This window comes from Gigantopelta aegis, chromosome 1 (genome assembly GCF_016097555.1).
Source record: "Gigantopelta aegis isolate Gae_Host chromosome 1, Gae_host_genome, whole genome shotgun sequence".
NCBI lineage: Eukaryota > Metazoa > Mollusca > Gastropoda > Neomphalida > Peltospiridae > Gigantopelta > Gigantopelta aegis.
The window spans coordinates 35736931-35749890 of record NC_054699.1 but is presented as its reverse complement, the minus strand read 5'-3'; the positions used below and the strand labels follow the sequence as shown (position 1 = coordinate 35749890).

General features: G+C 40.5%; 1 protein-coding gene across 1 annotated transcript; it reads left to right on the top strand.

The window, feature by feature from the left end:
• The first annotated feature begins 1360 nt into the window (after positions 1-1360).
• Positions 1361-12742, top strand: LOC121367905. The gene is made up of 7 exons (XM_041492357.1): positions 1361-1414; positions 3612-3832; positions 4814-4859; positions 5273-5457; positions 10465-10655; positions 11576-11768; positions 12603-12742. The coding sequence occupies exons 2-7, from the start codon at positions 3619-3621 to the stop codon at positions 12710-12712; spliced, it is 939 nt and encodes a 312-aa protein (XP_041348291.1). The 5' UTR covers positions 1361-1414; positions 3612-3618; the 3' UTR covers positions 12713-12742.
• Positions 12743-12960: the final 218 nt, after the last annotated feature.

The following is a 12960-nucleotide window of genomic DNA, read 5'->3' as shown; positions in this document are numbered from 1 at the left end:
ACGTTAGAATTGATCGCTGGAGCAGAACGCAGACCAACTCTTATCTAGGGATGGATCCAGGGTTTTATATGGGGGTACAGCTACAAAAAGGCAAAGTTATCAGGCTGTCGGTTTTCGGTAAACTGGCCGTATAGTTGTTGAACACACCTAGGGTAATTAAGGATCACGTGGCGTTTTTGCAGGTTAATAAAAAAAAGTGAAAACATCACGAGGTGTTAAAAGTCCTTCAAATACCAATAGCAAACAACCCCTTAGGTAAACAGGACCTGTTGACTATTTTAAGCACGGCATACCCAATACGAAGTACTGACCTAGACATAGTAGCCATTGTGGGCCGAAGTGACGAAGCGTGGTTTTCTTAAACACAAGGGCTTGTTTTTCAAACGTGGCTTAGCCTAACCAGTGATTAACAGAAATGTTCAAAACCAAGGACTGAATCAATACAAATAATAAATGAAGACATAATGTTAACATTTGATTTAGAACAACCAAAGATATCCATACAAAATCAAATTTAAAGTTTATTTTGTATTGGTGCAAAAATTTAAAATATTCGACTAATCCAGGATTAATTTGAGTATGCTTTGAGGAAGCGGGGCCCGGTGTTTAAGCATTGTAAATGTATTTGAAGAAGCGGGGCCCGGTGTTTAAGCATTGTAAATGTATTTGAAGAAGTGGGGCCCGGTGTTTAAGCATTGTAAATGTATTTTGTTATAAGCGTGTAAGAGGAAACTAACTATAAACGTTTATGCGAAATTAGAATAATAAAAACGGATACTAAAGATAGAGATTTAGAAAGCAGTGGATTCTGTCGACGGTCGTTTCCTTGTCCTTCGCAAGTGTCTTCACAAAGAGTGTGAGGTCTAACTAGGTCTCACTAACGAAGGTGGTAAATGCTCTCCAGACAACATTAATTATTGTTTCTTTGCTTCCTCCTCATTGTGCTTCTTCTTCTTCATCATCAGCTTCTTTATCACAATAATCGTCATCATCATCGTCTTCTATTTCATCATCACCATCATCAACTTCATCACAATCATCAACATCATTTTTAGAGGTTGCCTTTTTCTTCTTCATTTCTCATTTGCCATAGTTTGACACCCAATAGCCGATGTATTTTGCGTTAAACATCTATTCTATTCTATTCTTCTTCATGTCTCGGTCCTAACCAGGAGAGAATTGTAATATTTCCATTCTATAAATACGTGTTTATCAACACAGAACCAGAACATCGAAAGAGTACTTGAAACATGTCTTCAGATAGGTGACAGGATCGGCAATGCACCCAGACCACCTGTCGGTTCCCGCCCTAGCCCTGTTCTATAAGCGTCGGACGACATAGTGTGGACTATATAAACACTGGGAGTCAGCATAACTCCTCGTCATTCTCATAGGCAGACCAGGATTCAGACAGGTAACATTAACATTTCACTCTGGTAGTGAGACTCGAGTCAGATCACCAAAGCCCTACTGGGACCTGGGGCTAACTTGCAGTCTCATGAACAAGAGCTCGGGTTAGGAACAAATAAGGGGTTCTTGAAGATGATCTTTTGAAATGAAAAACGTTATTGGATTAAGTGATTCCTATTAGAATCCACGATACAGACCAATTCATTCGGATGGTTTTTCGTTGCTACATATTCTGAAGGGACAGATTCTGAATGGTAGGGTATACTGAACAAAATATTAACAACAAACTCTATAACTTATACATCACAGTGCAGTCAATTATGGTACTGTTAATATCGTTTGATGGCATGGTTGTAAGCGTCCGGGTCATTAACTTGGAGCAGCTAATCATATATCTATAAATAGATCTCTCTACTAAATGTGGTATTAAAAATCTCACATTATGTTCTCTACAACAGGTGAATAAGACAATGATTCGGTGTTCTTCCACGAGACGTTAGGTGTCTGCAGATTTTAACTATAAGCTACTTGTATGAGCCAGCTCTATGATCGTCTTGTTTGAAGTCTTAATGTATCGTACGCACTGTGACTGGTCTATTGTCATGATCAGAAACGGCATGCAGTGGAGTTTTGAAATAATTATGGGATTTTATTATGGGTTTTTTTTTCTTTTTCTTTTTTTTCTGCGTGCATTTGCGTGCGTGTTTAGTTTCTTAAAGTAATATTTACACTGCTGCAGTCCCATTGCAATTTAAACATTGCTGTATATTTATACAAACTGATACTTTAGTTTCGAAGCGAGTGTCTGTCAGCACCTAGTTAAGGTCTCGGGGCTGTCAAATGCCACGTGGACCGGTGCAGTACGTTCGAATCCTGCCAATTGGCACTGTGGTTTTAAATGTCATAGACGTTCGCAAGACATGAAAATTATAAGTTTGCTTTCCTTTAGATCCTTCATATTCATCTAGGTTTCCATTTGGTCAATAACAAACTGGCAACATAAATAACAACAACAACAATAGCAAAAACAACAACAAAATTCGAAGAACAATAATACATAAAAATAACATGTCAAGTGTATGAATTTCGTTATGCAGTTTAGAATTAAGGAATAATATCCAATTTTGTGATTTAACATTTGTGTCTTGCCGATCCAAACTAAAAACGTCCCTGTACATGCCCATAAATGTTGCATCTAACTATAACACTGACCAGTGCTAATACACGGAGGATCGAGTGAGACTAAATTTGCATGTTAAGTGTTAGGGGTTGAATACCGCCATTCAGTTCATTGAATGTTTAATGTCAGAGTAAATTATTTCAAAAAAGAAAAGGTTAACATACAGAAAGACGTGGCTGTCAATGGTTGTGAAGTACCATTAAAGAGACTATCCTGAGATTTTAGCCTTATCAAGACTTCTGTTTGTTCCCCCAACAAAATAAACACACATCCTGCTGTTTCCTGTGTTTTTAAAAACACTGTATACCTTTAACATGTTTTAAATATAAAGCATTGTACGTGTAAATACATTTGGAATGACCTTTGGCCAAATGACTTGACGAAATAATAAATTAGTACGTTCGAAATTATGTTAGACAATCGATACTGAGATTCTACACAACACTACGATGTCCAGACATGCACTGGTTATGGCTATATTCATATTCTAAGCAAAAAAAAGATGTAAGTAAATTGTAATTTTAATAAGGTAAAACTAATTAATTTGATTGCCGAAAAACACGACTGGTACATCAGAGACCGTGGTATTTGCTATCCTGTCTATAGGATGGTGCATATAAAGATCCCTTGTTACTAATAGAAAAATGTAGCGGGCTTCCTCTATAGGACTATATGTCAAAATTTCGAAATGTTTGACATCCAGTAACCGATGATTAATAAATCAATGTGCTTTAGTGGTGTCGTTAAACAAAACAATTCTGTATTTAAAAAAAAAAAATTGTAATGAATAATTGTTCCAACCAGTTCACCACAACTGGTCAAAGGCCGTGGTATGCGCTATCCTGTCTGTGGGAAAGTGTATATAAAAGATCCCTTGCTGCATTAGGAAACGTAGTGGCTTTCCTCTGATGACTACGTGTCAGAATTACCAAATGTTTGACAATACAATAGCTGATTATTAATAAATAAATGTGGTCTAGTGGCATCGTTAAACAAAACAAAGTTTAATTGTGTTCTGTAGACTAAAGATGAAGATTTTCGTTGTTCTCGCTGTGGTTGCGCTGCTCTCCGGAGCCCAGGCTTCTAGCATCGGAGACTTCTTCCACGACCTGACCGCGAAACTGAGCAGCACCTTCCACCAGGTGGCGTCCGCCGTCAAGCCCCTCGCCAGCAACCTCCTGAGCTCGCTCATCACCACCGTCAAGACCCAGGGCACGCAGCTTCTCGGCGGACTCGTCAACTGTGAGTCTTATTACGGCACCGTGTAAAGCTTGGCGCACACATACCGATTAACACGGACTCGATGGTCGCGTCGGCTGTAGTCTGAAAATTAGCACCTACACTAACCAGCCGACTCGACTGTCTAGTCGGATCAGAACTGGAGATTAGACTCGACTGTCTCGTCTTTGCCCGGCACACACCTACCAATTAACGCTGCGACTGTTGAGTCGGCCTTAAATCGGTGCGTGTGTGTCAAGCATAAGTCTTTTACGTCTCGACGTAACTCAGTGGTAAAGCGATCGCCTGAATTGCGGGGTCGGTGGGCCCATTGGGCTATTTCTCGGTATAGCCAGTGCACCACGATTGGTATATCAATCGTGGTATGTGCTATCCTGTCTGTGAATTCGTGCAATAAAAAGAACGCTTGCTACTAATAGAGAAATGTAGTGGCTTTCCTCTTGAAGACTATAATTATGTCATAAATAAATAAAATTAAATTATTTTAAAATAAAATAAAATTAAATAAAATTAAATTAAATTAAATTAAATTAAATTAAATTAAATTAAACTGACAAATGTTTGACATCTGATGATTAAAAGGGCCTTTTGTTTTATCTTATTGGTTATGGGGTAACAATCCCCTTTGACCACACACCTCATTAGTTGAAGCCCTCTTCGTCTCTATATATGTTTTGCTACTTTTTGCGTCGGAGACGCTTAATATATGGCTGCAGCGGGTTTCTTCTCTCGCCAACCAAGTTCGAAATCGCTGATAAATAATTTTAATGTCAGGGTGTAGTTAAACATTCCTTTCTACCTCAGTGAACCCATTCTCTTATTGTTTCCCCCCGTCCCAACCGGTGCCACACAACCAGTACATGCAATACCGTGGTATGTGATGTCCTGCATGTGGTAAAGTACATATAAAAGATGCCATTCATTAGGCGATGATTATTAAATCAATGTGCTTTCACTTTAAATATTCCTTTCTTTTTTCCACAGCATTGACCGGTGTTCTGAGCGCTGCTCCTTCTACAACCAAACGAGAGTAAGTTCTTTAGATTCCACCTTCAGCGCAAAGCATCAAAAGTAAATTGGTGAATTAACGTGTACTATAGTAGACTAACGCTAAAACGCATTATTATAAAACTAATTATTAAATGTGGTAGTGATTTTATAACTATGATTTACAGTGTGGTAGTGATTTCGTAACTTTGTTATTTACAACGTGGTAATGATTTCATAACTTTGTGATTTACAGTGTGGTAGTGTTTCGTATCTGTGTGATTCACAGCGTGGTAGTGATTTCGTAACTGTATGAATTACAGCGTGATAGTTATTTCGTAACTTTGTGAATTTCAGTGTGGTAGTGATTTCGTAATTGTGTGCTTTACAGTGTGGTAGTGATTTTGTAACTGTGTGAATTACAGCGAGGTAGTGATTTCGTAACTGTGATTTCAGCATTGCCGCCATCTCCTCGTTCCTGGAGAACGGCAAGCAGGCGATCCACGGCATGGCTGACACTCTGCACGCCATCTTTGACGGCGCCATGTCCAAGATGTCGGAGATCGCTCAGAGGATCCACAGTCTCGACTTCCTCAAGGAACCCGTCCACAAGATCGTCTCAGAAATCAAGGATGTTGTTTGTAAGTATCGGGCAGGACTCGGCATTCACAAACAATCGGTGGTGTCGTGCTTAAACCATCGGACATAAGGCTGGTAGGTACTGGGTTCGCATCCCGGTATCGCCTCCCACCCAGAGCGAGTTTTAACGACTCAGTGTGTAGGTGTAATACCACTACACCATCGTCTCTCTAACTAACTACTAACAACTAAGAACTAACTCGCGGTCGTGGACAGACAGCCCAGATAGCTGAGGTGTGTGCCCAGGACAGCGTCCTTCAACCTTAATTGTATATAAGCACGAACCTTTTTAAAAATAAATTAATGAATGAACGAATGATGACCATGGCATGATCTCACTGGTAAATGCTAGTAAAGTACCTCAGTGACAGTTCTAGTAGTTGTAGTAATAACTGAGGGACCGACGTCAGGTTGTTGTCTTCCAATCGGCCCCCACCTCACCGTGTAATTGTGTTGTTGAAGGCCCCACCGTGTATTGTGTTGTAAAAAGACCCCACCGTGTATGTGTTGTAAAATGACCCCACCGTGTATTGTGTCGTAAAAAGGCCCCACCGTGTATTGTGTTGTTAAAGACCTCACCGTGTATTGTGTTGTTAAAGACGTGTATTGTGTTGTTAAAGACCCCACCGTATATGGTGTTGTAAAAAGGCCCCACCGTGTATTGCGTTGTTAAAGGCCCCACCGTGTATTGTGTGGTTAAAGGCCTCACCGTGTATTGCGTTGTTAAAGACCCCACCGTGTATTGTGTTGTTAAAGACCCCACCGTGTATTGCGTTGTTAAAGGCCTCACCGTGTATTGTGTGGTTAAAGGCCCCCACCGTGTATTGCGTTGTTAAAGGCCCCACCGTGTATTGTGTTGTTAAAGACCCCACCGTGTATTGCGTTGTTAAAGACCCCACCGTGTATTGTGTGGTTAAAGGCCCCCACCGTGTATTGTGTGGTTAAAGGCCCCTCCGTGTATTGCGTTGTTAAAGACCCCACCGTGTATTGTGTTGTTAAAGGCCCCACCGTGTATTGTGTTGTTAAAGGCCTCACCGTGTATTGTGTTGTTAAAGACCCCACCGTGTATTGTGTTGTTAAAGGCCCCACCGTGTATTGCGTTGTTAAAGGCCCCACCGTGTATTGTGTTGTTAAAGACCCCACCGTGTATTGCGTTGTTAAAGACCCCACCGTGTATTGTGTTGTTAAAGGCCCCCACCGTGTATTGCGTTGTTAAAGGCCTCACCGTGTATTGTGTTGTTAAAGACCCCACCGTGTATTGTGTTGTTAAAGACCCCACCGTGTATTGTGTTGTTAAAGGCCCCACCGTGTATTGCGTTGTTAAAGGCCCCACCGTGTATTGTGTTGTTAAAGACCCCACCGTGTATTGTGTTGTAAAAAGACCCTACCGTGTATTGTGTTGTTAAAGACCCCACCGTGTATTGTGTTGTTAAAGACCCCACCGTGTATGGTGTTGTAAAAAGGCCCCACCGTGTATTGCTTTGTTAAAGGCCCCACCGTGTATTGTGTTGTTAAAGGCCCCACCGTGTATTGCGTTGTTAAAGGCCCCACCGTGCATTGTGTTGTTAAAGACCCCACCGTGTATTGTGTTGTAAAAAGACCCTACCGTGTATTGTGTTGTTAAAGGCCTCACCGTGTATTGTGTTGTTAAAGACCTCATCGTGTAATGTGTTGTTAAATGCCCCACCGTGTATTGCGTTGTTAAAGACCCCACCGTGTATTGTGTTGTTAAAGGCCTCACCGTGTATTGTGTTGTTAAAGACCCCACCGTGTATTGCGTTGTTAAAGACCCCACCGTGTATTGTGTTGTTAAAGGCCCACCGTGTATTGCGTTGTTAAAGACCCCACCGTGTATTGTGTTGTTAAAGGCCCCCACCGTGTATTGCGTTGTTAAAGGCCCCCACCGTGTATTGTGTTGTTAAAGGCCTCACCGTGTATTGTGTTGTTAAAGGCCTCACCGTGTATTGTGTTGTTAAAGGCCCCCACCGTGTATTGCGTTGTTAAAGGCCTCACCGTGTATTGTGTTGTTAAAGACCCCACCGTGTATTGTGTTGTTAAAGACCCTACCGTGTATTGTGTTGTTAAAGGCCTCACCGTGTATTGTGTTGTTAAAGGCCCCACCGTGTATTGTGTTGTTAAAGGCCTCACCGTGTATTGTGTTGTTAAAGGCCCCACCGTGTATTGTGTTGTTAAAGACCCCACCGTGTATTGTGTTGTTAAAGGCCCCACCGTGTATTGTGTTGTTAAAGACCCCACCGTGTATTGTGTTGTTAAAGGCACCACCGTGTATTGTGTTGTTAAAGGCACCACCGTGTATTGTGTTGTTAAAGTCACCACCCTTATTGTGTTGTTAAAGACCCCACCGTGTATTGTGTTGTTAAAGACCCCACCGTGTATTGTGTTGTTAAAGACCCCACCGGGTATTGTGTTGTTAAAGTCACCACCGGGTATTGTGTTGTTAAAGTCACCACCGGGTATTGTGTTGTTAAAGTCACCACCGGGTATTGTGTTGTTAAAGGCACCATTTCATCTTGCCATAATTCTTATAATCCGTTTTCGTTTAAAGTGAGCAGATCTATTTTCATGCAACTCTATAATGAATAAAGTTAAAATTCATATAAAAACATATTGTTAAGTTTTAAACCTATACGAACTCAAATAATAATTTAAAAAATGTTTGGCTTAGATTAAGTCTTTGTTTTTACATAAATATAAAGGCAACTGATGGGACAGCCACGGTAAAACACTAGCAGTTCTACCTTTAATCCGTTGTACTGCGTTATCGATCACTTCAGTGACAATGCAAGTGATGCTGAAAACCTTGGCTGTTCTCGGCGTTTTCTCTTCACCCATGCATTCAAAAATAAGATTTGATCTATATAATTTGATACTAATGTGTTAACAAACTTTTTTTATTATATATTCAGTGAAATGCCTGTATAATGAACAATGCAATATAAACACGGATTTTCGTATTGAAAATATAGGCTAACAAAACGATATTTCTTTGATAAATGGGCGGGATGTAGACCAGCGGTAAAGCGCTCGCCTGATGCGCGGTCGGTCTAGGATCAATCTCCGTCGGTGGGCCCATTGGGTAATTTCTCGGCCCAGCCAGTGCACCATGAATGGTATATCAAAGCCGTGGTATGTGCTATCCTGTATGTGGGATGGTGCATACAAACGATCTGTTGCTACTTATGGAAAAATGTCGCGGGTTTCATCTCTCAGATTAAATGTCAGAATTACCAAATGTTTGACCTCCAATAGCTGATGATTAATAAATCCATGTGCTCTAAAAAAATACCCCAAAACTACTTTAAAAAATCTTTTTTCATGATTACACGTAGGTTGACCTCCGTAGTATTTAAATAAGCCATTAATTTGAAGTTACTTGTTATATGTAGTACTAACTGATAACAACTGTGCAGGTGGAATAGTGTCATGTGTATAACAGCAACACGAGGTGCAATCTAATTAAAATTAGCTCCACTATTACATGTGGATCTAAAGACAGCCAGTTGGAGCTCATGTCCACCAATCAAAACCTTACTTGCGGAATCCTGCCAGTGATTTAAAACTAACAACACTGCGTAGTCCCCAGTGGCAAGGTAACATTTCGTCTGTAAATAATAATTTAAATATTGACCAATCACACTTCGCCTTTTATAACGTTATTTGGGAGCATACAAATTCTAAAAATATCGGGCGAGTCTATTTTAGTGGCCGCAGTACAGCGAACCATACCAATACGAACGGGGTGGGTTATCAGTCTTCAATTTTACATTAAAAATTATTTATTTATTTATAAAATTTAAAAAAAAACTAAATTAGTCTTCAGTTTTACATTACAAATTATTTATTTTATAAAATAAAACATGTTTTAAGGCATTCGTAATTCACACAAAACATGTCGTATACCCTCAGGATAATTCGGAATGTTTTCAAATTATTTTTAAATCACTGACAGGATTCTGCAAGTAAGGTTTTGATTGGTGAACATGAGCTCCAACTGGCTGTCTTTAGATCCACATGTAATAGTGGAGCTAATTTTAATTAGATTGCACGAGGTGGTGCTCTGGAACGAGGGATGGTAACTGAAAACATTCGTGGTCGACCTATGTTGATTGTTTACACGGTACTTGACAGTTGAGAGCACTCATTGAAGTTAGTAGTCACTTGACCCTCTCCATAGTGTGGTAATTGTTTCACAGAATATATTCTGAGATAGAAACTGTATAGAGTAACTAATGGTGGTGTGTAACCTAAACTGTACACAGTATCTAATGGTGGTGTATAACCTAAACTGTGTAGAGTAACTAATGGTGGTGTGTAACCTAAACTGTATAGAGAAACTAATGGTGGTGTGTAACCTAAACTGTATAGAGTAACTAATGGTGGTGTGTAACCTAAACTGTATACAGTATCTAATGGTGGTGTGTAACCTAAACTGTATACAGTAACTAATGGTGGTGTGTAACCTAAACTGTATACAGTAACTAATGGTGGAGTGTAACCTAAACTGTATACAGTATCTAATGGTAGTGTGTAACCTAAACTGTATACAGTATCTAATGGTGGTGTGTAACCTAAACTGTATACAGTATCTAATGGTGGTGTGTAACCTAAACCATCTACAGTAACTAATGGTGGTGTGTAACCTAAACTGTGTAGAGTATCTAATGGTGGTGTGTAACCTAAACTGTGTAGAGTAACTAATGGTGGTGTGTAACCTAAACTGTATAGAGTATCTAATGGTGGTGTGTAACCTAAACTGTATAGAGTATCTAATGGTGGTGTGTAACCTAAACTGTGTACAGTAACTAATGGTGGTGTGTAACCTAAACTGTGTACAGTAACTAATGGTGGTGTATAACCTAAACTGTGTACAGTATCTAATGGTGGTGTGTAACCTAAACTGTGTACAGTAACTAATGGTGGTGTATAATCTAAACTGTATGCAGTATCTAATGGTGGTGTGTAAACTAAACTGTGTGATCTTTTATTAGCCCTTCATGGACACCTCCAGCTCGCCAACCTGGCCGATCTCCTGAAGAACCCGAGCGAGTTCGTGACGAAGATCGGAGGCGAGTTCCTCAGCAAACTCATCCACAAGAGATCCGCCTTCGGAGACATGCTCTCCTCTTTCGGCCACCAGCTTTCCGGACTCTTCAAGCCTCTCTTGGACATTGTCCACCAGGTAGGGGGAGCGAAATATTACCTCTTACATGCTCGTTATTCCACCATCAGGGGACGAAATATTACCTGTTATGTTCGTTATTCCACCATCAGGAGACGAAATATTACCTGTTATGTTCGTTATTCCACCATCAGGAGACGAAATATTATCTGTTATGTTCGTTATTCGGGGCGGGAGGTAGCTCAGTGATAAAGCGCTCGCTTGATGCGCGGTCGGTTTAAGATCGATCCACGCCAGTGGACCCTATGGGCTATTTCTCGTTCCAGCCTGTACACCAAGACTGATATATCAAAGGCCGTGGTATTTGCTATCCTGTCTATGGGGTGGTGCATATAAAATAGTTATGTTGTTGTTTCGCTATTTCAAAGATTTGCTATCGTACTTTATCATCTACCCAGAAATGAGTCTACATTTATTGGTAGGGCTTTTGTAAGATCGAACCCCTGTGACGATGCATTGTTTTTTGTCCCCCAATAATAACCGGTGGTATAAACTTTATGGCATGTGCTGTCCTGTCTGTCAGACAGTACATATTAAATATCTCCTGCTAATGGAATAATGGAAACATTGTAGAGGGTTTCCCTTAAGGATTATGTGTTAGAATTATCAAATGTTTGGCACTGAACAGCCAATGGTTAAATCATCAACAGGAGTCAAACGTTAATTAACAATTAGATACGACTTATTTAAATCTGTAGTCGCTATTTGAGATGGGCACAAGCCAGATTTTTTTCTTTACATATATAGAGTAGGGAAAACACACGTACATTTTATTTTCTATGAGTGGGTGGCACAGATCTCTCCACCCCCGGTTCCTATGGACCTGGTGTTTGTGGTCCTGGATTTGGAGTTACTACAGACCGGGATCGAATCTCGCCATAGGTTCTGTGTCATCGTGAACGCTTCTTTTCTTCTTGCAGCATGTCACCAATATCGGAACCACACTCACCTCCGCCGCCACTGGCATTGTCTCCGCCCTGAAGCCCCACATTGACACCCTCAAGAGCCAGCTGAGTGAGCACCTGAACACTCTGAAGACCGTAGGAGCCCAGCTCCTCCAGCACGGAAAGAACGCTCTCTCCGCCCTTCAGAGCGCCGCCACCGACATCCTCAGTGAGTTATCTCCCCATGATGTCATATTAGTTTTCATTTCATTGATACTTATGTCCGTGCTTCCAGGGACGTACAGATGTACCTAGCAAAAAGAAAGAAAACAAAACGGTAAAAACAATAGAAACTTAATGAAATCCTATTCTTGGTTTTAGGTATGTAACCTCCCTCAAAATGACTGCAAAATTATATTTCAGAGATTGGATTTCAGTGTGACGCAATGGCATGTGCATTTTTAAGTGCTATTTCCAAGTTTCTAACATAATTTTGATGTGGATGATTTTCCATTTCGCAAGAATGGATGATGAGGTACCTTAATTATAGAGAGAAAACAATTCAACACTTTCTTCAAAAGTATATTTTTACTCACATTTGTGGAACTGCAGTCACTAATGCACTTTAACATAAATAAATACAATTTTAATACAACTGAAAACTGAAAATATAAATGTCCTACAATTCTGTAAACAAGATCGTTGGACGGTACCTAGGCACACAGTAAACTACAGCTATTTTCTGCGTAACATATGTTGTTGTTGCTATGGTGGCTGGGGGATGTCATCATCAGCCAAGTGAAAATTTAAAGGCTAGGGTAAGGGTGGTAAGTGTGATCATTTCCCCCCAAGCACACCTCTTTTTAACCACCACCTTTTATATTTGACTGTCGTCCCATAGCACGGCTAATAAATAGTGCACCCTCCCCCCCCCCCAAAAAAAAAAAAAAAAAAAATGTTTTTAAAAACCATGTTTGTTGTCGAAATGATTTAAGACGAGTTTCCGGCTAATAATGGTTTTCTGTGCGTGTATAATATTATATATATTCCTCTGTTATTACAGGCCAGACTTTCCAGAATGCTGCCCCCACAATCCAGCAGCTTGCCGAGACAGGGAAATCCGCCGCTGGGATCATTGGTCAGCACTTGGCCGGAGTTTTGGGTGGACATTAGTTTGATATTAATAAATATAGTTTTGTAGGTGTTCATTGTTTTGAGTTATCTTTTGTCCAACTAATCGCATTCACGACTGGCTTATGAGATGGGGGACGGGTAGGGTGGGTTATAACGAGCGCTGCCACAGAGATTCATGTCCAAAAAGTGCTACTTTCATGGGTCTTTCATGGGTCTTTCATGAACACTATGCATGTCAGGATCTTTGTTATACTTGTCCTGATGGACACTATTTGTGAGTAGGGGCG